The sequence below is a fragment of the Myotis daubentonii genome, chromosome 2, assembly GCF_963259705.1.
Source record: "Myotis daubentonii chromosome 2, mMyoDau2.1, whole genome shotgun sequence".
Taxonomy (NCBI): domain Eukaryota; kingdom Metazoa; phylum Chordata; class Mammalia; order Chiroptera; family Vespertilionidae; genus Myotis; species Myotis daubentonii.
This window is the reverse complement of record NC_081841.1, coordinates 36,153,233-36,178,942: the sequence shown is the minus strand read 5'-3', so window position 1 is coordinate 36,178,942 and position 25,710 is coordinate 36,153,233. Positions and strand designations below refer to the sequence as shown.

The 25,710-nt window shown below is 38.7% G+C and overlaps 1 protein-coding gene across 8 annotated transcripts in view; it reads left to right on the top strand.

The window, feature by feature from the left end:
* ITPR2 (inositol 1,4,5-trisphosphate receptor type 2) overlaps positions 1-25,710 on the top strand; it is a 439,774-nt gene that overhangs the window by 196,840 nt on the left and 217,224 nt on the right. For 7 of the 8 annotated variants that reach the window (XM_059682415.1, XM_059682412.1, XM_059682413.1 and 4 more), the window contains 8 exons: positions 3,060-3,149; positions 3,264-3,389; positions 5,348-5,470; positions 6,107-6,307; positions 8,263-8,535; positions 11,506-11,631; positions 24,043-24,171; positions 25,318-25,438. In XM_059682415.1, coding sequence (XP_059538398.1) covers positions 3,060-3,149; positions 3,264-3,389; positions 5,348-5,470; positions 6,107-6,307; positions 8,263-8,535; positions 11,506-11,631; positions 24,043-24,171; positions 25,318-25,438 — 1,189 coding nt within the window. The remainder of the gene's footprint in view (positions 1-3,059; positions 3,150-3,263; positions 3,390-5,347; positions 5,471-6,106; positions 6,308-8,262; positions 8,536-11,505; positions 11,632-24,042; positions 24,172-25,317; positions 25,439-25,710) is intronic. The other variant, XM_059682414.1, reaches the window with a different exon arrangement.

Here is a 25,710-nt window from a genome sequence, read left to right as displayed (position 1 = left end):
TTGTAATATTTCATCGACATTCTTTGACTTGCAAGGAAAGTTTTTTTCTTTCTTGGTTTGCATTAACTTTGTGATTTGTTATGGAACAGAGTAGGAACAACAGCTTGGTACAAATGAAATAATCCTATCTAATAAAAGAGAAGCATGGTAATTGGCGTACGACCGCTACCCTTCCCATTGGCTAATCAGGGCAATATGCAAATTAATTGCCAGCCAAGATGGCGGCTGGCAGCCAGGCAGCTTGAAACTAACATGAGGCTTGCTTGCTTCAGTGATGGAGGACTGCAACATTCCCCGCCTGCCTTGCCGGTCTCTGAGCCTGCAGTTTCAAACATTGTAACAAATATAAGAGCTAAACAAAACCCCAGAAACCAGCTTTCAGCAGGCTGGGATCTCAGAGCTGGAGTTGATACAGAGTTTCGATTATAGAACCTAAACAAACCAGATACCTGTTTTCAGCAGCTGAGGCCTCAGAGCTGGAGCCAAGCCTCAGAGCTAAAGCTGGCCCAGAATTTAAAAAAAAGAAAAAAGAAAAAAAGGAGCAGTTGGGAGCTTCAGTCCCAGCCTGAAAACAGCCCTCAGCCCCTCACCCAGACTGGCCAGGCACCCCAGTGGGGACCCCCACCCTGAAGGGTGTGTGACCAGCTGCAAACAGCCATCATCCCCTCATCCAGGCTGGCCAGGCACCCCAGTGGGGACCCCCACCCTGATCCAGGACACCCTTCAGGGCAAACCAGCCAGCCCCCACCCATGCCCCAGGCCTCTATTCTATATAGTAAAAGGGTAATATGCCTCCCAGCACTGGGATCAGCAGAGCTGAGAGGCCTCCTGGCACCGGGATCAGTGTGACAGGGGGCAGCACCCAAACCCCCTGATTGCCCTGTGGCTCTGTGTGTGACGGGGGCGGGGCCACAAACTCCCTATCCGCCCTGCTCTGTTCATGACAGGTGAAGGCGCCCAACCCCCTGATCGGCCCTGCTCTGTGCCTGATAGGGGGGAGCTCCCCAACCCCCTGATCGCCTTGCGGCTCTGTGTATGACAGGGTGCGGCGCCCCAACCCCCCCACCCCACGGGCCCTGCTCTGTGTGTGACGGGGTAAAGCCATAACCTCCCCATCGGCCCTGCCCTGAGTGTGAGAGTGGCGGCGCCCCAACCCCCTGATCGGCCCTGCTCTGTGGGTGATAGAACGCGCCGCCCCAACCCCCTGATCTGCTCTGCTCTGTGTGTGACAGGGGGCGGTGCGCCAACTCCCCTATTGGCCCTACTCTGTGAGTGACGGGGGGAGCTCCCCAACCCCCTGATGGGCCCTGCTCTGTGCGTGACAGGGGGCAGCCCCCCAACCCCCTGATTGGCCCTGCTCTGTGCGTGACAGGGGGTGGCGCCACAACCTCCCCATCGACCCTGCCTTGAGTGTGACAGGGGGCAGTGCCCGACCCCCCAATCGGCCCTACCCTGAGCATGACTGAGGGTGGCATCGCAACCTCCCAATCCACCCTGCTCTGTGCATGACAGGGGGCGGCGCCCCAACTCCCCAATCAGCCCTGCTCTGAGCCTGACCAGGGGCTGCACCTAGGGATTGGGCCTGCCCTCTGCCACCTGGGAGCAGGCCTAAGCCAGCAGGTCGTTATCTCCCGAGGGGTCCCAGACTGCTAGAGGGCACATGCCGGGCTGAGGAACCCCCCCTCCCCCCCCGAGTGCACAAATTTTTGTGCACCGGGCCTCTAGTAATAATAATAATATCTATTGGCTTTATATATTTTTGTTGCTTTTTCCTGAGTTTAGATTGGCGCCGCCTTTAACTGAGAGAGCCCAACACCATCGATATAGGTGTGTGTGTGTGTTTTTTATTTTTTTACCCAAGTTGAACTTGACATTTTTACCACGTGTGATTTTGTACATATTGTAAATCAGGGCGGTAATCAGGCTTTACTTTGCCTAATTGCACTCTTTCTTGCAACATCCACTGTCAATTCTTGCCACTTTCTGCACACTGTGATGTCTGTTTTTCTGCAATGCCTTTGGCTCAGGAGACTTCTTCACCTGACAGGTATCTCCCAGTCTCCCACAAATCTTGCATACTTAACTGGTTTTCATCTTTCAGGACCTTGGCTTCAACTTGACCTCCTTCATAAAGCTGTCTAAAGCGATAGCTATTCCCCTCTCTCTCTGAGTAGTGAATTCTGCTCAGTTCAAACTCTTATTTTTATATTTCTCTGTTTTCTTAGGTAGACTCTGATTTTCCTGTGGGAGGACCGTACCTTATATTTCTTTTAGACCCATTCACCTTACCTAATACCAGGCAGGGATTAGGTATTAATAAATGTTCATGTATTACGTTGTTTGTAACAGGCATTTTATTTTCATGTGGTGACTCCAATACTTGATATCTAAACTCTGTACACTATATATTTGTTTTTTTATTGTATGCTATAGATAATATTTTTCTTTTTCAGGTCCGCTTAATAAGCTTTATTAACTTACTGATTTAAAATATTATTTTTAATATAAATGTTATTTTCCTTTCTTCATTTTCATGGTTTTGTTATTGCTTGGTTGGCCTTTAAGGATGTCATGGTAACCTGCCAAGGCATTTGTGGGTTAAGGTATTCTTTCTTCCCATTCCTGAAATGTTTTTCAGCTATTATTACATTCTCCTTTACTCTTTTCCCCCCCTGAAGTTCATCCCTGATGATATAATTATACTTTTATGCCCTGAACTTTTCCTATTCTTTCTCTTCTAATCAATATAAAGTCATGATTTGTCTGATAAATTTAGCATAAAGAAATACACTGATAATGTCATATGTAATAACTTTTCTTTTACTTATCTTATAAGTTGATTGTTATTGGGAAATGGTAATTAGCATGACTCATGCAAGCCAAGGAACTTTGTATTGGATTAAAAAAACACACAAACAAACACAAAGGAAATGTCTAAGTTGAATAATACATTCATTACAAAATAATTGCAAAATGTATTTATTAATTTTTTTACAAAATAAATACATTTATCACTATGCTACATATGGCATAAACATATGTATTTGTGTTTATCTTAGGAATCTAACAATTTGAGTCCAGTTCAGGATGGAACAAGGATACCTCAGATTGACAGCAATAAGAGCAATAACTACCGGATTGTGAAGGAGGTTAGCAGAAGTTAACTATTTTTCTGTGGGTTAATGCTTGCATGGTAAAGAATTTTTGTGCAGCTTTTATATGAAATGTTAGGTTTGTTATATTTACTGCTCTTCTTTTAAAAGATTTTGATTCGGCTAAGTAAACTCTGCATACAGAATAAAAAGTGTCGGAATCAGCATCAACGGCTACTGAAAAATATGGGCGCTCATTCGGTGGTGCTGGATCTTCTGCAGATACCCTATGAGAAGGTTAGTTCTTAGCTACTTGTTTTCTTTAATTTTTTTTATTATTTTGATACTATTTTAGATGTATAGCAAGGTTACAATGAACTTTTTCCCTTGAGCTATTTGAAAGTATGACTCCGATCTGATTCCCCATCACCGTCAAGCCCTTTAGTGTGTATTTCCTACAAACAAGGACACTCTTCTACGTAATCACATGATAGCCTTCCAGATCAGGGAAGAATTTGACACTGAGCTGCCACTTAATCCTCACAAGCCATTCACATTACTCCCATCATCCTATGCGTGGCCCCTTGACAGAAAGATCCACTTGCGGAATAGGTGCTGTTGGGCTGTCCTGTCTATTTAAATCTCCTGATGGCTGGGACTTTCACGACATTGACATTTTTGAAGGCAGACCAACTATTGAGAGGACTGTCCCTTCTTTTGGGTCATCTGATCTTTCCTCGTGATTAGATTCAGTTGTGCAGCTTTGGCAGGATCTTAAGGAAGTGACGCAAAGTTCTCCCCACCACTTCCTGTCAGGCGGCACACAATTCTGGTTTGTCCCCTTGTTGATGAAGTTGCATCTGCCAGGATTCTCCACTGTGAAGTACTCATTGTTCCTTTATCACCAATAAGTATTTTGTGGAGAGTTTCTTTGAAACTATGTAAATATTCCCCCCTTTAAAATATTTTTTTTTTTTTTTTTTTTTTTTTTTTACTGATTTCAGAGAGGAAGGGAGAGGGAGTGAGAGAGAAGCATCAGTGATGAGAGAGAATCACTGACCGGCTGCCTGCAATCCAGGCATGTGTCCTTACTTGGAGTCGAATCTTGACCCCCTGGTTCATAGGTTGGCACTCCACCATGGATCCACAACAGCTTGGCTAAATTTCCATTTTTAATCACACTTTCAGTCTATTCATTTATTTCTTTCTACCAGTATGGACTTGTAGATGGTTGTTTTTCTCAATGGGTTATCCTAGTTTTCTAGTATTATTTATTTGGATTCTCAGATTGTTTCAGAATTAACGAAGGGAGTGAACCCTGTAAGCCAGTGTCTCTGTCCTCTAACGTGTCCCATCATTCTTTGCTATTCTGCACATTAAAATGTCCCAGGCTCACCTTGCATTCTTTTTGCTTCAACTCAGGAACGAGAGAGTGGGAAAAAGTAGGGGAGAAAGCAAAGAGAAAAAGGAAGAGGTGGAAATAAGAGACAAAGTTAATAGCAAAAGGAGGAGCAGAGAAGGGAAGAGGAGAGAATGAAGATAAGGTCACAAATGCATAGAGAAATTTAGAGGTGGGGGAATAAAGAAAAGTAAGTATGGAGGAGAAACAGGCTAGGACAAGGCAGGAAGACGGGAACAGAAGCAGAGGAGTAGAAGAGGCAGCAGGAGGAGGAAGAGGTGTGGGACAAGCAATGGGAAGGGAGAAGGTTGAGAAAGAGGGGGATATAGAAGGTGGGGAAAGAGGAGAAAGAAAATAAAACTCCCAGGAAGATCCAAATACATAGAAATACTGGGAAAGAGGGAAAATCCAAGAAAGGAGAGCAATGCGAGGAATTGGAGGGTGCAATAGAGAAGGGCGGACCAGAGAGAATGTGGAGCCCAGAGAGAGGGAGGGAGCAGAGGAGATGTGAGTCAGAGGCAGGAGAAAGAGACAGCTATGCACAATGATGGGAAAACACAGTGGCAGGCAGGAAGGTTGGGGAGAAAGGGAGGTGAAACAAAGAGGGGGTTGAAAGAGTGAAGGACAACTGATAATAGGGTAAATAAAGAAGCGAGAAACATCAAGAAAATGGGGGAGAGGTGTTCTGTGGGGATAACCAGGAGAGGTGAAGAAACAAAAGAGGCACAGAAAATGTCGAGTATGAAACAGTGGCAGAGAGAAGAGAAGGGCATGTGTGAAAGAACATATTTCTTGAGAGTATTTTTGTTCTGATCTGTTTGTTTCTCTGTATCATGGGCCACTCTTTATCTTACAGAGTGATGAAAAGATGAATGAAATAATGAACCTAGCCCATACATTCCTGCAGAATTTCTGTCGGGGAAACCCACAGAATCAAGTTCTCCTTCATAAACATCTGAATTTGTTCCTAACACCTGGTGTAAGTATTTTAGTGACTTCTAATATTTGTAGTAAAGTGTCCATCAAATTTAATTTAGCAGCATTGATGAATAGAATTTTATTCATCACCTCATTTTTATTTTCCTAATAGGGAAAGGGTTCTTGCCCTAAAAGTGAATATCATCTTTTATTTCCATTAAGGAAACAGTTAAAGAAACTTGAAAAATTACACAAAATTTACCTGCAGCTGAAAGATTTTATTTATATGTATATAGTTTAATTTTAGGAAAAAGAAAGAACTAACTCTACAATGCCATGAGTAAGATACATATGAACAACTCAAAGGGAGAGTTCACTCTGCCCTGTAAAATGTGGATCAGCTGATGCTAAGGAAGAGCTGACTTTGAATAACCAATCATTAAATTATTCTCAGGTATACTGTTGCCCACATGATGATAATCAGCTCATTTTTCCAACTAAATTTGTTTGTGAGCTCAGATTTCTTTTCACGGTGAGTGATCTCGCTGCATTTTGTCAAAGTCTTGCACAGAAAGCTTACTATGGTTTTGCATAAAATATAAAACTGATCACAGGCAGGGGCGCTCATCTATGTACTATAGGAAGAATAGGAAGTTGACCTTGTCAGAATCACAAGAGCACGGTCCTCTCTCTTTAGCTCCTTGAAGCAGAGACCATGCGGCACATCTTCATGAACAATTACCATCTGTGCAATGAAATTAGCGAGAGAGTCGTGCAGCATTTTGTGCACTGCATCGAGACACACGGCCGCCACGTGGAATACCTGAGGTTTTTACAAACGATTGTAAAGGCAGATGGTAAATATGTGAAGAAATGCCAGGATATGATCATGACAGAGGTATGTTCTCGGTTTGCACATTACCCACTTCACTCAAACAATATGATCAAATAAGTGTTTTCTGTTAATTTAGAGAAAGGGAAAAAAAAAAGACTCTGGAAAATAATTTAATCATGACTACTTAAGCATGAATATGTGTTGCTTACCTCTAGTTAAGTAGCATAAGTTGATTTTATAATTTTCTAAGAGCTTTTCTTTTGCTTAATGAATTTGTGTATTTTAAATAAAGGTAAAAATCCTACAAAATGTTGTAGATTATTTAGAATGAAAGTTACAACATTTTATAGTTTCAAGTTTTCAATGTATAACAAAAATGGGTTAAACTCTGCTTTTCCAGTGCCTTTTTCACGCTTCCTGAAATCTCAAATGGGTGTTCTCTGCTACTGTTTGCAGAGGGCTTTGAAAGGAATTGAATTCATAGAAGTTATTCGTCAGTGATTTATCACAATTGAAAACTTAGCTATTTAGAGTAAGTTAAATGTGTATGGAGACCAAATGAATGAAGTACTGAATTTATTTGGCCATTTTCATTGTGATGTTTGGAATTGAGTGAGATTTATGCAATGAGTAAGTGACTCTCTAGGAACCAAGGGATATGTTGGAGAACTGAGAGTTCTTTGAGCCCATTTGGGTCAATCATTGCCCTGTGACCTAATGGCTTTCTAAAGGCCTGTATGGATTAAGACATCTTTCAACCATGGGAACCAAAAAGTGATGTAGTAGATTATATTGTTTGGGGGGATTTGCACAACTATGTACCTTAACTTTTGCATTGAGGGTGATTTCTATATTGATACAGTATGATGTGGACCCTGCCTAGGAATTGAACTGGCAACCTTTGGGTGTGCTAGACAATGCCCAACCACCTGAGCCACACTGGCCAGGGCAAGGCTTTGAATTTTTAATGTAAATTTTGTTGTTAAACATTTTAAGGAACATTTTAACTTGTGATATTTACCATTTTTCTTATCTACATTTACATTTATATTAATTCTTCATTGCCTAGAAGTGTGTGGGAACTAATATGATTTTGTATTATGATTATCAAGGAAATAATTAAAATAGGAAAGCAGCAAATAGTTAAGCCAGTTTTATGACACTTAGAAGATGAAATGTTCATAGGTACAAAGAAGTGTTTTGTGTTTAAATACATATTTTTGACACATATACATTCTCTTTCAACAAAATTTCAAAGCTAATTCTTATCAATTTAAATGTTATTAATTTAAATAAAACAAAAAATTATATAAGGTGTGTTACCTACCAAAATATCTCACATTGGGGTTAGAAATTTGCTACTTATATAGACAGTAATACATTATGGATTTTGAGCAATAAAAAACTACCTACTAGAATTCTCCACTAAAATTATATAAACAAAAGAGGAAGGAAAATTTATATCCTAAGAGTTTATTCGTTCCCCCCCCCCTCCTTTTTCTCTTTATTTTTCCTATTTCTGCTTTTACATTTATTCTTTACTGATGCTCATGACACTGGAATTTCCAGATTATTATAGAATTGCATTTGGCTCAATGTGCTGGCTTTTCCATGCTGTCACTATTAAAGGAGACGGGAATATTTTATTCTGCTTTATTACATGTACACTTATGAGATTTCCTATGCTTTGACATTGGAGTCTTTCATTGCAGTAGAGGGAAGTGACTTTATTTGAATATTTTGCATGTTTTATTTCAGTGGGTAACTCACTGATGAACAATTTACTATCATTGTGTCACTTATTCTTGCCTCACCCACCGTTCCCATATCCCCCCTGCTGGTTTTGGTAGAGTTCATGACTGATCTCTGAGCACCTGACTAGAATCCTTTCGCCACCCTGCCTTGGTATAGTTCTGCTTTTGCAATGTTAACTCGGTTTTTGCAAAGAGATACACGTTTCCCGATAGAACAAGCCTTTGGCAGTAATTGCAAGGATGAATATTTGGTCTGCTATGTAGACTCTCTTGTTATCATTTCAGTTGATAAATGGGGGTGAAGATGTGCTGATATTTTACAATGATAGAGCATCATTTCCCATCCTTCTCCATATGATGTGTTCAGAGAGAGACCGAGGGGATGAGAGTGGCCCCTTGGCCTACCACATCACCCTGGTGGAGTTGCTGGCAGCTTGTACAGAGGGGAAAAATGTCTACACGGAAATCAAGTGCAATTCCCTTCTGCCCCTGGACGACATAGTGAGGGTGGTGACCCACGATGACTGCATCCCCGAGGTAAGCCTGGCAAAAGCTTAGCAGCTATAGAATTTTACTAATTTAAAGTAAGCGCCAGAAGTCCCCTTGCCACTACTTATAATGAGATAATATATTTAGCCAAGGAATTGTGCTTAGTTATACGATTGTGAAAATTTAAAAGAGCGTTAACATGTTTCCTTGTTTAGTTCTTTTTAAAAAAATATATTTTCATTGATTTCAGAGAATAAGGGAGAGGGAGAGAGAGATAGAAACATCAACAATGAGAACACTGGGGATTGAGCCCCCAACCTGGGCATGTGCTCTGACCGGGAATTAAACCGTGACCTCCTGGTTCATAGGTCGACACTCAACCACTGAGCCATGTCGGCTGGACCCTTTGTTTAGTTCTATAAAAGCTATGAGAGGTGATAAACCTTTTTAAAGTATAGCCATTGGAAGCTACCGTAGGAGTCTCTGAATTCTAAATATGACCCTGTGAACAAAATGAGAGATTTACTTGTAGCTTCTAGTATATTCTTGAGAATGAAGAAGACCCTTCATAAATAATTTGCAGTCATTGGTAGGAGAGGCTTGGATGGGGCTGTAGGCTCATCTGTTGGACTCCGAAGGGTTACCTGGCTTTATAGAACAGATGCGTTCTTGGAAATATGGACACGCATATTTGCTTTATTCACACATCATCTTTTACCCTCTGTCCTAGTTTGGCTCTGGTGATAGGGAACAAAACTCATTAGAAACTGGTTGTCTGCCAACAGGATTAATGAGGCTTCCAGGAATGGACATTGTAATATTCTCTTTTTCTACTACTGTGCTGTATTATTGCAAAGTTCATAAATGTGTTACTCTGAACGTGATATAGATCCAAACATTTTAAAGCATAGTCACTTCAGAGGTATCAGGTGAGGTTAACTTTCCTACTTGCAAATCGTCCTCTGTAGTAATGATAAACTTGAAGTATATATTTTTGTGGAATTATTGGCACCTCAGACCAGAGGTACTTCATGCCCTGATTGGTTTGAAATAAGATGCAAAGAAAGGAAGCCTAGTGTAGTGAGTACCTCCGTGGGTTCTGTCTTTACCGGAGGCCTGCTCCTGCCCAGGCTTCTTCCCACACGCAGCTCTCTCTGACTGCACACATTCTGCGACTTCACTCTCCCTCCTTCAGATCTTGATTCAAGCATGACTTCTCCAAGGAAGACTTCCCTGGCCTCCTGGAGTAGATTCTATCATTTGAATTTTATTAGCTAATAAGTATCTGTGGCCCTCATACCCTCTCCCAAGATTATAAACTTGATGAAGTCTAGGTCTACAAACAACTGAGGTCTAGAAACAATGAGGTCTGCTTCTGTTTACCACTATATTGGCTGAGCCTGAGCCTACACTTAATAAGTATGTTTTGAATGAATAGACAAATGATTTAAAGAATGAATCAGAATCCTGGAGCCATTACTTTGTAGCCGTTTGACTGGCTCGTTATTAACCTTTCTAATCTTCGATTTCCACAGTTTAAAGTGAAATAATTATAGTACAGATCTGATAGGGTTGTTGGAGGAGGGAATTAAGTAAGACATTATATACAAAATGCTGAAGGTGTTTGACGTGCAGCGAACAATGGGTGCATATTAGCTGCTGTCAGGGTGATTATGATAATGCATCAAATGGCTCTGCTGTCTCCCTACCCTGTGGTCAGTCCTCCCACAAGAACCCTGTCACTGAAAGTGTATCTTGGACCTCGGTCAAGTAGGAATAAGCACTTGAGGACATGAATGCTGACTCTGTGTTACTTATGGTTCTAACTTGGACTCCAGGAATCCCCTGAAGTTGTTTACATGATTTCATCTATAATAATAAAAGTGTAATATGCTAATTAGACCAGACGTCCTTCCAGACTACCTTCCGGACAAAGCCAAGGTGGCGGGGGCCAAGCCCCTTGCACGAATTTTGTGCATTTGGACCTCGTGTGTGTGTGTGTGTGTTTGTGTGTGTGTATACACACACATACACACATACATTTTCTGGGTAGATTTGTAACAGTCTTCCTATTTTCAATAAAAATAAAGAAAAGAAGAAAATGGAAAACAAAAAAACTACTGCCTACACATTTTAAAAATGGTACAAGTTGGTGAGATTCATCCTAGTCCTTTATGAGGAATTTTGCTAAATCTGGAAAGGAATTTTACTATATCTTAAAATAATACAATTAAATTTTTTGTTTGTAAACTGTGAACCTGTTTCTTCTCAGAAATAGTAGTTTCAATATTTTTGAATGATGACAAAGTATTATTTAGTCCATACATTTAAGCATTTTATTAGAACTCTCTTGGTTACAAGTGACAGATACCTAACTTCAACTAGTTTAAATTTTTAAAAATTCAGGAATTTTGTTGACATCTCTATTTGGGAATTTGAAGGATAGTTAGTTGTTCAGATGGATCAAGAGGTTTGGGCAAAGTCAGAATTCTCTCCATCTCTTGTTCCCTTTTTCTTTGTGGTTTTGCCTTATTCTCTTCTGAGCATAGTTTTCCTCCACATGCCTGGAGAAGATGGCTTCTTGGAGTTCAATTTAACCTTGTCCCACTTTAGCAATGAAGTAAAGGGCTGGGGAAGCGGGAGGGAGAGGGAGAGGGAGAGGGAGAGAAAGAATATGGCAGAGTCAGAGAGAGCAGGGGAAGGAAGGGAGAGGAAGGAGGAGAAAAAGAGGGGAGAGGGAAAGGGAGCAGTTTTGACACCTAGTGTCTCAAATAGATAGACTTGGTTTAAGACCTCTGGGCCCAGGAGAATGGAATACAAGGTCACATGTTTACCATGGCTCAGGGGATGGAGTGTTTTAGTAAAAGAAGGGAGTTGGGATTGCTTTCTGGGTAGACACAAAACATGCCATAATGTATTATGGGAACTCACACAGATTTTATTTAACTTTTCATAATTGATATTTGAAAAGGAACAATGAAGAAAACTCACGTGCTTTTGTATTTGAAACTTGCACAGGTTAAAGTTGCTTATGTGAATTTCGTTAATCACTGTTACGTTGACACTGAAGTGGAAATGAAAGAGATTTACACAAGTAACCACATTTGGAAATTATTTGAGAACTTCTTGGTGGATATGGCAAGGGTAAGTCATACTTTGATCATTAAACAGTACTTCATGTTCAGTTGTCGATATATATATATATATATATATATATATATATATATATACACACACATACACACACACATACATATATACACACATATATACACACACACACACATACATATATACACACATACACACACACACACACACACACACACACACAAGAGGCCCGGTGCATGAAAATTCATGCACTGGAGGGGGTTCCCTCAGCCCGGCCTGCTCCCCTCACAGTCCAGGGCCCTCAGGGGTGGGAGGTGACCTGGCGATCAGGGAAAGGCGATGTCCCCATCACACCTCTGCTGCTGCCACTGCCGGCAGTGCAAGCCTTGGCTGGCCCTGTTTGCCTGAGCCTCAGTCAGTGGAAGGTGCAGGAGGACCCAAGGCCCCCAGCAGGGCTGAGGGGACTGGGCACTGCCATCTTGTGGCTGTGGGCACTGCCATTTTGTGAGGGCGTGATGGTCAATTAGCATATTCCCTCTTTATTATATAGGATATATATATATATATATATATATATATATATATCAATATTAAGCATCCAGATGAAAACTTGGAATTAAACCCATTACCTCTGGATATAATCCATTATATTAAAAGTTGGGAATGACTTCCATAAGATTATGAGTGAGATTTTTGTATACAAAATACCCAGTACAGTGTATGGAGCGACAGAATGTTCAGTTTTACTCTTATAGCTGACTATATTGGTCTGTTATTAAATGGAAATTTAGTGGTCTTTTGACCTTTGTTAGAGAGACATTTGGCAGAGGTCAGTTTATATACAACCGCTTGTCATGAGTGCAGTTGCAACCCCAGATGGAAAGGATCTCGAGAGGTCTTGATGACGGCCCTCAGACAGACAGCACCTTGAGCAGATGATTCAGGATGTAGCGTTGCTCACTGTTGCTTCTTCAGAGACTTCTCCATTGATTGAACCATTTAGAGTCTTTACTCCTGCCGGTCAAAATATGTTCTTCTTTTTACTGTGAGTCCATTTCCTCTTGCTTGGCTTTTTGAGCAGGACATGTGTAGAAGGTTGGTATTTTCTAGATACTCTCTAGCATATGTTTTGCTCTATTAATATTGAATAAATGAATGAGTGGATAAAGAAAGGAAAGATAGTTTTGGTAGCTTGCACTTAATTTTAGTTAGTGTAGCTCAGGGGTCCTCAAACTACGGCCCGCGGGCCACATGCAAATACAAATATTGTATTTGTTCCCGTTTTGTTTTATTACTTCAAAATAAGATATGTGCAGTGTTCATAGGAATTTGTTCATAGTTTTTTTTTTAAACTATAGTCCGGCCCTCCAATGGTCTGAGGGACAGTGAACTGGCCCCCTGTTTAAAAAGTTTGAGGACCCCTGGTGTAGCTTATCCTCTTTTTTTGCATGCTGAATTATGATTATGTTTAGGGTCTATTATTTGAGGTTGTTTTTTGTTTGTTTGTGTGTGTGTGTGTTTTAATCTTCTCTGGTTTTCTCTTTAAAGTTAAGGGACATAATGTTGAAATAGGAGTTTCACTAATAGAAGATAGTGTATAGATAACTCCTTGGACCTATTATGCTGACCTGTCCCAGTCCTCTGGCTTCCTGCATTCCTGAGTGCTGGTAGATGTGAATAGGCCTCACTGGGGAGGTACTTGGAGGAGAGAGGTTGGTGAGGTCCATATTTTCACTGTCTTATAAGAAGGTATGCTGACTGTTACCCATTAGTTCACTGCCTCCGTGCAATTCTTTCTGGGAGGAGGGAAGACAAAGGGAATATAATAAAGAATTAACTCCAGATCCAGACATCCAAGAGCAATCTTAGATAATACAATAAACCATGCATTATTCCAGTCCAGGAACTCGTTTAGCAGGGTGAATGAGGTCCCCTATGTTCAAGCACGTGTGAAGGAATGCAGTTCCTGTTCTACTTCATTTCTGTAGAACTCAAAGGCATGCATTACCTTTCTCAGGTAAGTCTGTACCTGCGGAGATACCATCCTGTTCTATAGAGGATTTACATAGCACTCATAATTGCCACCCCTCTCCCCCACCCCTGCTGTGACCTTAGGAGAGTCCTTGTACCTGATTGGTGACAAGTATCTCCAGAGACCTTGAAGTAAAGGATGGTTTATATGCCGATGACTGAGCTTTAAAACTGCACGTGCAGGGAGACAGTAAAGAGATTATGGGCTGATTTGCAGAGCTGCACGGTGCTACGGGCTAAAGATAAGCTTGAAAAAGATCAAGGTCACATTCAAGGCAGTATGAGCTGCAATGCTAAAGGGATTTTTATTTTTTAAACCAAAGAAAGCTGACGATAGCTGCCACTGATTATGCTGCCTTTGAAACACTCTCTCATTTGATGTATACATTCTTTTTCTAAAAAAATGTGTACATGTAGAAAGGAGTTTTATTTTCACTGTTTTAAGTAGACAATTAATATTATTTATTGTCTGAAGACTCTAGGGGAACTTCAGGATCTTCTTGGTCAATTCACTTATTATGTCTAACCACAACAGCTTAGCTGTACTGCAAAAAGCATTTCTCTCTCTCCTTGTTTCCCCCTTATCTGTATGTTAAAGCAGCAGCTCTCTTACCCCCTAACCAAGCATGGCAAGGGATCAGCCCTTCTATTTCAGGGAAGGGGCAGGAAACCTGACGTTACCATATATAAGATTTCTCTTTCTCCCCTTAAGAAAGGTTAAGAAGCTACCACACACTTTCAAATTAAAATATAAAAAATGTGGTTAAATAAGTAGAATGTGGCCTTCTAGGCAAATGTTCAGGTCAGTAGAGCAGTAGTTCCCAAATCTAAGTAGTTCTCAAGCATCAGAATTGTGTGGAGGGTTATTTGAAACACGATTGCTGCCCTAACTGGTTTAGCTCAATGGATAGAGCATCAGCCTGCGGACTCAGGGGTCCCAGGTTCAATTCCAGTCAAGGGCATGTTCCTCGGTTGTGGACACATACCCAGTGGGGAGTGTGCAGGAGGCAGCTGATCGATGTTTCTAACTCTCTATCCCTCTCCCTTCCTCTATGTAAAAAATCAATAAAATATATATTTAAAAAAATAAAATAAAACATGATTGCTGAGGCCCACCCTCAGAGTTTCTTATTCAGTAGTTGTGCTACTTTGCATTTTTAGCAAGTTCCCAGGTGACACCGAAGCTGCTGATCCAGGGTCCACACTTTGCAAACCACTACCGTAGAGCATGGGAGTTGAGAGTAGAGTTTTTAGAGGCATTAGCCAGGGTTCAAGTCCAGATTCTTCTGCCTTTTATTAGCTCAGTTACCTTGGGCAAGGAATTTAATCTTCTGAGTCTGAGTTTCCGTATTTGTAGAGCGAATACAGTAATAACACATTCCTCATAGGGTTATGGAGAGGGTTCAATGAGATGTTGCATAGCACATGCTTGGCACCTGGTAAGAGAGCTAATAACATTATCCATGTATCCATATCATGGTAACATCACTGTTATTATTATAAGGTTATATGTAGCCTTTAAAGCAATTTCAAAAAGTTTCCCCAAGACCTGCACCAAATAAGAATGTTGAGGATAACCAAAAGGGAGAGCATCCAACGTCCACAAGAGCCAGGAACCATGTCCGTGAAGCTAGAAAAGCACAATAGCGACCTAACATAGACTAGTTACAACAAAGGTATGAAATCCTGGCACAACTGATTTACACCAGTGAGAAATGGCAATCTTGAGGAAAGGCATTTGGTAAGTTGGACATAAAGAATTACTATAGGATCTTAGGGTTGGAAGAGACTGGCCGTCGTAGAGTTCACAGCTTTCAGCACATGCCTGTATATTACCACCAACAAGGATATCACTATTTTTTGAAACAACTGATCCCATTTTTGCACAGTTTTAGTTGCTAAAAGCTCTAATTTTGAGCCAGATTTCTTACGTAGTCTATTTTTTACCTATTTCTTCTGTCTGTATCCACAAGGAATGATTCAGTTCCACAACAGCTTAGCTGTACTGTAAAAAGCATTTTTCTCTCTCCTTGTTTCCCCCTTGTTTATATGTTAAAGCAGCAGCTCTCTTATCCTGTAAAGCAAAGCATAGGTGTTTACTTAAAGCAACAGGACTTAAAATGGTAACAGTGTACAACTTAAGGGAACTTAAGATCATTTACGTTGATCTCAGATTTGACTTCTTTGTGGAGAAATTATTTGCTAGCAAAGGGTGACTTGCCTAGCTGGTAACAAGCTGGGAAGTCTGCTACAGCCTAATCCAGTACTTTTCCCATAACAGCTTCTCAGATATGTTACAACAGCTCTCATGTCTCTCATCATTTTCTCCATGTCTTTCTGGGCTTGTTATAATTTTCAATATACTTTTGGACTCTCTCTAATTAGGTTTTTTTTTTTTTTTAAAGTATGGCATCTGGGATGGCACCCCATGTCTCAGGCAGGGATTGTCAGCATGAGGCATATGATTATTTTAGTAGAAATTTGGAGAATAATCTTCTTTAACAGGCAAATAAAACACTAATCGGTAGTAACATTACCACGTTCAAACTGTCTTCTCTTGTTTCTCTAGAGTCAACTCTTTGTTTGCCTGTTACCAGGCTTGTTGTTTGCTCTTGGGTAATGCTTTCTATTAAGTCACCTTAACTAGTATCTTTCATTTTCCTGTTTGCGCCCTCTTTTCTTTGATCTTGTTAAGACCCGTCTAAGAAAATCTTTCTGAAAGACTTCAATAAACTGGTGCTAGATTGTCTCACATATCTCTTCCATTCTGATTTTCTGACAAAGACTGCATCCAGGTTCCATAGGTGCACCAAATTTTGGCAGGCAGCGAAGCTATTAGACCCACGAGAAGTTGTTCCACTGTCTTCTGAGCATTTAACGGCAGCTCACTTAGATCTACGTTCCAATGCAGATAAAACTGGTGTTTATAGGGCAGAAATGCTGTTCTTTGCCTTTATAACTGATTATTGTTGTGGGGTCAGGGTTTGGGAGTCATTGTTAGAAAGCACATGGAGGGAGGTGGACTGTGGTCAATGTTAGCCTCAAACTATATTTTTTTCTTTTGAACGTGTTCCCAATTTTGCTATCAATTTCAAAATTCTATAATGGCCAGTAGTACTCTAAATGATGTATGGGAAGCATGAAATTAGACAAGAAATCACTTAGAGGCACACCTAACACAGTGTCATGGCATTGTCCCATCAGTCATTGCTTAACAAGAAATGTCCGAGTACTTTATTTTCAAATAGATCACTTGAGGCATACTCTCCCTTTTCTTAGCCTACCAAGTCATAGGAAGTAGGTGTAAAGACAAATTTATAGGTACTTAGAAACACACTTTCCAAGTTTTTTAACTCGATAGGGTTGAGTAGGTTTTCTTTGATGGTTTGATTCTCTAATTTTCTTGACTTTCTTAAGTGGAAGGAGCTACTGCAAAGTCTCACATTAAAGGATTATTTTTATATGGTTTTATTAGCAATGCAGGGAAGTGAAGGGTAGAAAATATTCTATAAAACCTATTCTTTGTGTAGCACCTTTCCCTCAGATGTAATTCTATTTTTCTCCTCAACATTCATGCTGAATTATAATGATGGTGCAATACATTCTTGTCTGGCTATTCTTGGAAGGCAGCTATGCTCACCACTATACCACCAACACCAACAGTCTGGCTATTCTTGATTGAGGATTGGTTGGTCCCTGGCCTGCATCATACTTTCTGCACTGGCAGCAATGATTATAGTTGATCAGTTCCTTCTTGAAACACTTTTTCAGTTGGCCACCAGGACATTAGTTCTGTCCTGTTTGTCTCCCACCTCACTGGCCACTCCTCAGTTTGCTGTTTCCTCTGAATCCTTCCAGCTTCAAACATTGGAATGTGCCAGGCTCAAACCTTAGGCTTGATCCCTCTGTGTGTACGATCACTTACTTGCCAATCTCACCCACTCTCCTTACTGCGATACCAGGCTAATTGAAGCATGGACCCTTCCTCAGATGTCCAGTCTCACATATCCAGCTGCCTACATGACCTCATTGCTTGGCTATCTAACCTCAAACTCTTCATTCACTTCCATGTCCTGCAAAAACTATTTTTTTTCTCAAATCTTTTGCACCTTAGTAAATGGCAATTCCATTAATCGGCAATTCCATCATTCAATCTCAGCATTCAGGCAAAAAATCTTGGTGTTATCTATAAATATTACTTTCTTACACTCTAAATCCAACCTTTTAGCAAATTCTGCAAACTCTAACCTTGAGATATTTACAATATGACTGCTTCTGGACATGGCATTACTGCCATCCTGCTCCAAGGTACCATTAACTCTCATCTGAATTATTGCAACAGCCATAAAAACCTGTTTCCATGCTTCCACTCTTTTTAAAAAATATATATTTTTATTGATTCCAGAAAAGGAGAGGGAGAGAGAGATATAGAAACATCAGTGATAAGAGAGAATCATTGATCGGCTGCCTCCTGCATGCCCCACACTGGGGATTGAGCCCGCAATCCAGGCATATGCCCCAACCGGGAATCGAACTGTGATCTCCTGGTTCATAGGTTGATGCTCAACCACTGAGCCACTCCGGCCGGGCCATGCTTCCACTCTTGCCCCCTCCCTCCATCAGTCTCTCTATAGCAGCCACAATGATGAAAATGAATGATAATAATAATTTTGTTCACATCTCTCCTTTGCTTTGCTCAGATTCTGCACAGAGTGAAACTCCTATATGATTTGGCCTCTCCTCTGTCCACCCACCCCTTCCCCATGTCCTCTTGTTCTCTCGCTAGCTAGCTCCCTGTCCCATCTACTGGCCTCATTGCTGCTCCTCAAATATGCCAAACACTCCCCATCTCTGCACATTTGTGTCTGCCTGGGATGCATGCGTCCTCCAGGTGTCCTCATGACTTCTTTCCTCTCTTCTTTCAGGTCCCTGCTTAAAAGTCTTCAGAGATATGTATTTGTTGTTACTTAGTCATTCATAATTTTTTATCTTTACCCTTTCTTCTTCTTCCTCTTCTTAAAGATTACCCTTCAGTGGGAACCAGGTGGAGGGGAGCTATGGGGGGAAAAACAGGAACATCTGTAATAATCTGAACAATAAAGATAAAAAAAAAGTTTTCAAAGACTTCCATTGACCACTCTGCGTAAAGAAGCAGCCTTTTCCCTCTGTCCCTCCTTCGCTTACTTCATCCCACCTCCTCTACTTGACATTTTTGTATGTATTTGTATTTGTTTCTACGGAAACAAATAAGGCCAGAGATTTTTGTCTGTTTGATTTACTGCTACCTACCTGACATAGAGCAGTGACTCACACATAGCAGCTACTCCATATGTTTTATGGGACAAATAAATGTCAACTGCAGCTAAAAATATCTCAAAAGAGAAATTGAAAACAAAGTGTGGCCTCAGCATAGAGTTAAGTAGATGTATTAATGAAATGAAATAAATTGCTTGAAACAGATTTTTACATATGTAAAGTATTAATGTATAATAAAGAAATGATCAACCATTTTCAGGGATGAGCAAATTTGTTCCATAAAGAGCAACATAGTTAATATTTCAGCTTTCAGGCAACTATCATAACTGTTACGGCAATCACGAAAGGGAAAGGAGCCATAGATAAGATGTAAATGAATGGATCTGGCTAGATCTCACCTATGGGCTGTAGTTTTCTTTCCCCTGGATTTTCAAATTAATGATTTAATTAAAATAGTGATTTTTATATATTTTGTTCACCTATTGATCACAGGTAAGTACAGGATGGGGCAAAGCAGGTTTTATAGTTGTTTGTATAAAAAATAAAACAATAATTACTAAATAAGAATATGACTGTAAACCTACTTTTGCCCCACTCTGTAGAACATTCTTGGGATGGAATAGGTATTCAACAAAATTGTTGATTAGAACTAAATCAAAATGACATTTGAGGACACTGGCTATTTGGGGTGAAATGAACTCAGCTCCTAACCTAACATCATATAATATAAATTGCAATGGATTTTAGAGATAATCATGAAATGATAAAAATGGGTGGAAGATAGGTAAATATTTATGTCTTTGGATTAAAAAGTTCATTTTAAGCATAAAAGCAATGAATTAAATTAGCTAAGAAAAATAATAAATGTTTCACTATTTGAAAATTTTAGTACATAAAAAATACATAAACATAAAGAACATCAAAATAGGAAAAGTTATATATTCAAAAAGATAATAATCCTTACATAATCCTGTATATATATATATATATATATATATATATATATATATATATGGAAAACTAACATTGTATAATATTAAAATGAGCAAAAGCTTGGCATTCATGATTTATAGAGGAGGAAATAAAGGTAATTGCCTGAAAAAATAGTCAACTGTTAATATTAAAAAAAAAAATACAAAGGAAAATAAGATCCAATTTCCAGCTATGAGGTATAAGAATAAAAAGATAGTATTAAATCTTGTTTCACATCCCTTGCTGATGAGAGTGTTGATTTAGGCTGTCTTTCTAAAAAATATTTTGAGGTACATTAAAAAAAAAGCCTTTATACCTTTTTAATGTGTCAAGTAATTTATCTTCCAAGGATCTGTCCTCAGGGAATAATTAGAAATATATTAAGAATTTATGGTCAAAAGAGTACAACATACTCTTATGATAATATACAAATAGAAATAGTTTAAATATTTAATTGTAGAGAAATGGTTTAAAATTATGTTATATCTATAAGATGTTATAAAGTCACTTAGATTATTTTTGAAGATTTTTAATGTGAAAAGTGCTAATAATAATTGCATGATAAATATAAAAAAGAATACAAAACTGATTATCTAGAATGATTTTAATTACAGAAATAGATATGGTAGAGCAGAAAGATTAGAAGAAAAGATTCCGTGATGTCAATCATGGTTTGATCTGGATTTTAGGTTTGTGGATAATTTTGTATTTTTGAATATTGTGTCAGGGTTCCTACAGTTCATATATATTGAGGATGGAGGTAGAGGCAGAGTAGCTACCTGACTTCTTTCTCTTTCACTCTGATCTCCAAGCAGAGTCTGAAAGCAAGAGCTAGTTTGTGGTAATGAGGAAACGTACAGTGTTTTCACACATAGGTTGTTGATAGCACAGCACATAAGTTGTATAAAACTGTCTATATATCCTCATCTGTTGATTCCTTTTTTTTGGTGAAATATTCCCAAAAAATCTGAATCTGAAGGTAAAGAATTTTGCTCAGGTCTTTATAATAGGGGGGAAGTGGGGGGGAGAAATTACACCAAGAAGGAAAAACTAAGCAAGTAAAAAAATAATTTGTATTGTTTTTTTGGGTTATGTATACCTCAACTCATCCCAAAAATGGATTAAAGTGTGATTGTGCATTAAAATGATCGATAAATCTTGCCTTTTAAAATACGTATTTAGAGCCCTGGTTGGGTAGCTCAGTTGGTTCGAATCTGGTCCCATACGCCAAAAGGTTGTGGGTTTCATTCCTTTTCAGGGCACATATTTAAGTTGTGGGTTGGATTCCTGGTCAGGGTGCATATGGGAAGCAACTGATTGATGTTTCTCTTTCACGGCGATGTTTCTTTCTTTCTCTCCCTTCCTCTCTCTCTCAAAATCTAATAAAAAACCTAACATATCCTCAAGGGAGGATTTTTAAAAAAAGGAAAATAAGTATTGAGAAAATGACACTACATGGGCAATATATGTGTGCAAACAGGTTGAAACTTTAAAAATATATGTACTACACATTAAAAGTTAACTGAATGTGATGTGATTTTATTATTGACAAGAGTCAATAAAAATAAATATCAGGAGAAAGAAATATAGTTATTTATTTATTAGGTTCTTTTTTACTGAAATGTTTTTAAAGATTTTAATTTAAAAAGTGTCTTTCTACATATCTTGCCTCTCTACAATATTACAGCAAGGCTGTAGAGGTGAAAATGTTATTTATATGGGCAGAAAAAAATAACTTTTTCAAAAATTCCTCACCTGAAGATATGTTTTATTGACAAGAGAGAGAGAGAGGGAGAGAGAGAGAGAGAGAGAGAGAGAGAGAGAGAGAATGCTATGTGAGAAAGAAACATCTACTGGGGATCAAACCTATAACCTAGGTATGTACCCTGACCAGGAATTGAACTCACAACCTTTTGGTGTATGGGACAATGCTGGGGCCAGAAAAAATATCTTGAAAAAGTATTTGAATTCTTTATCCAAAGTAATTGAGGAATAGATTCCACACAGTTTTGTAAACCCAGACTTTAAAAAAAAATATTTTTTTACGTTCTACTTAATTTATATTTCTAATGATAATATATTCAAATTATATGTATTTTAAAAAATTATACTTTGTATTATGAAGAAGATATGTTCAAATTATGTGCATTTTAAAATTATAATAGGACATAAATAAAAAAATCTTGATTATAGCTATATAATTAGTGGTTGCACTGAAATGAAGACAAAAATAAATTTGGTGTTATAAATATATACTAATTTACAAATTATGTGTCTTCTGTTATTACCCCAAACTTTGCCAGCTCATCAACAGAATATCCATGTCTGCAGAGTTAATAATTAAATACATTTGTCTGACATTTTGGCTACTTAAAGAAAAATTTTTTTAAACTTAGACTTTCATTACCCAGGATTTTGAGGGAAGCCTTTAGCTAGAAATAAATTACTTGTATTAATCCACTGACTAAAGCAAGTCTTGCTGCCTCTTTAGCGAGTGTGCATTTCTAGGTAATGCAGTTTGATACTCTGGCTCCAGAGAGCCCTCCACAACTGTGTGAAATGTCACTGGGTGGGGAGGAAGGTTATGTGGGCTGCTTATGGCAGCATTGGTCTGGCACCTATTCCACTTTAATATATTTTTATCTTACTGATCAGAAGTTTTCACTATAAAAGCCAGTGCTGGAAAGATACTAAATGCAATAAATCCTACTTCATATCCATTATGGGAAAATCGATTTTATATTATTCTGGGGCCACATTAAATTTTAGTCCTTGCTTAGATGTCCCACCGATAATAGCCTAACCCAAAGTTAACCGAAAACAAAATAATAGTCCTTTCTTGTTCTTCCATTTTTTTAAATTAATTGATTCATTCATTTCACAACATTTATTGAATATCTTGTATATGCCACGTACTGTGTTATATGCTGGAACGATAATGAAATGATTATAGAATTTGACACAATTTACTTCCTTTAATTGCACTGTTCCCTACAATAACTCTATGAGATTACTTCTAATACGGCCTTGTCAGGCAGATGTCATTTAATAGATGAGGAAGAAATGAATTGCCCCCATGGGAAGTAACTTAACAGCAAAACAGACAAACCCTCTGCTCTTTCTTCTACCTCCATTTAGCAATTGCTGTTATTTTCCAAACCAAAACATTGAGGCACATGGTTTGAGAAGGGAATATTTCTCTTTTGTGGATTTATTTGTGTAAAAGGTTTTAAAGCAATATTACATTAAATTGCATTTACTTATTTTTTTGATTAGCCACCTGATTGAAATATCTGGAGCATATGCCCACCATAACACTTACCCACCATATTAAGTGGATACGTAAACTTTCTAACTCTGTTATTTTTCAGACTGCGTGCTCCCCCGCCTCCTTTATTCTTCTTTTTATCTTCTTGTCTTTTCATCACCCATCTTTGTTTTTCATTTGTTTTTAATCATGTATCTTAGCTTTTGCGATTTGTCTACCCTGACATACTTGGAAGTTTACAGTTTGTTTAGCAAAATTACAAATTTTTGCCACATTAAATCACATATAAAGTTCAGAGTCTATGTTCTCTGATTTATCCTCAGCTCTGGTATTGTCTCTTCCTGCGTTGCCTACTCTGAGAAGCAAACCCATAAATGCACCCAGATGGGGATGAAAAAGTCAAAATTATTGGAAATAATTTTACCCTCTTTTAGCTTTCTGTTTTCCTTTCCAGATACTTTCTGGTTTGCATCCTCTCGTTGGGGCTTGGTGTTATAAGTGAAAACGTGTACAGATATAAGCCACCACTAATCACATTCAGCACTTTCTTATACTTATGACTGTTTCCTCTTTGACTTCTTCAGATTGAGTGGAAAGGTATTTTTCAGAAAATCTAAGCTTGGGGATGGAGGGAGAAGGTTGTGTCCAACAGTAGGGAGATGCAGTTCATGAAGAAGGGGCTGCAGGAGGGGAGGGGTGTCTGTGACTGGATTCTGGCTCTAGGATGAGATGATAACCAAATTTAAAGGAGAAGTTACCACAGATTTTAGGCAGAGGTATTTCTATTCAAAGCAACTTGCAAAGGCAGAAGAAATGTTATCAACCACCATTTCAGACCATTTTTAGAAGGTCCCAGTATTGACTTATAATTCAAAGACGTGATAGAATGTATTAAGCTGTTTTATTCTTACCCCCAGGTTTGCAACACAACCACAGACAGGAAACACGCAGACACCGCCCTGGAGAAGTGTGTGACGGAGTCCATCATGAGCATCGCGAGCGGCTTCTTCAGTTCTCCTTTCTCAGACAACAGTACCAGCCTCCAGGTAGCTTAAACCAACACCTGCAGAGCATTCCTCCACACGGAACGTATGTGCCTCACTCACGTAGGAGAGACTTTAACCTGATGAGGAAGCCATCCCCTACATTTCTGAGGATGACACTTCTCATGCTAATGACTGTTATTCTCCTTTGTGAGTTTACCGAACTTTATTTTACATAGAGAGGCCCCATCTTCAAGTTAAATTATTCTTGCTCCCCCTCTAAGCGTAAAGGGAACTTTCATATTGTATAATGACTGTTTGCCAACTGTCGAAATAAATTACACAATTATTTAACTGCATAGGCATTTTTACTCAAAAATTCCACTTTAGTAATTTGTCCTGAAAGAATTAGCAGTGTTTTATATAGCATGATTTTCATTCAAGTATTTATAAACTTCAAAGTTGGGGGATAGCTAAATAAATCCAGTGTATCCATAGTATTTATTAAAAATCATGTTTTAAAAAGAAATATTTATGATTAGGAAACTGATCATGAAGTAAGAGTAAAACAGGCCACAGAATTGCGTTATACACTCATCCATGTTTTCATGCATACATACTTGGAAAAACCCAGTACAGTAATTATCTTCAAATTTTGATACTGATTATCTCTACATAGTAGAATAATTGGTGATTTTCATGTCAGTGGTTTCCAAATATTTTACAATGACTGTATATTGCTCTTATAAAAATATAATTTCAATTATACTTTCTTTAGGAAAAACTTTAAAACTGTTTGATTGAACCACTTCAAAATTGTTGTCTCCTCTACTTACCCATCATATGGAAACCAAAATGTACAATCAAACAAATACATCCAGAACACCTTCTCTCTATTTATACTGATAAATAAACCAGAGATTATAAAAATGTACTTAAATTCATGTCACTGACTTCAAGAAATGCCCTATTTTTATGATTAAGAATACAGTTCAAATGCAAATAATTGACTTTCTATAGTGTCTGTCTGGCTCATGCCTCTTATGAAGTAGGTACGTAATAAATATTTTTTGAATTAATATGCATTTAATAGCTCTGAAACTAAAAAAAAGGTATTATGTTTCATTTATACTTTGATAATGTATAAATACTGTATCAGGTGTGTTAATGGTTTAGTGGCCTATGTGCCTTTCTTCTTTCTGTCTTCAGACACACCAGCCAGTTTTTATTCAGCTGCTGCAATCTGCCTTCAGAATTTACAACTGCACCTGGCCAAACCCAGCCCAGAAGGCCTCTGTGGAGTCCTGTATCAGAACTTTGGCTGAAGTGGGTAAGTCACAGTGTCGGATTTCACATTTTGTTAAAGAAATCAGGCTTTTGGCTAATAGGCAATATAAGCAGCTTTTCAGTTATAATTTAGTGAGAAAGCTGGTACAATTTCTGTAAAGCTTAGCAGTAATGATTAGCAAATGATTCTGAATATTGTGTAATTTTGGAGAGGATAATAGAATTATTATATTTCTTTTAGAAAACGATGTTAAAATTTAATTCTTTTATTGTTTAATTGTTCTATTTCTAAACTTAAACTTAATATTACATATG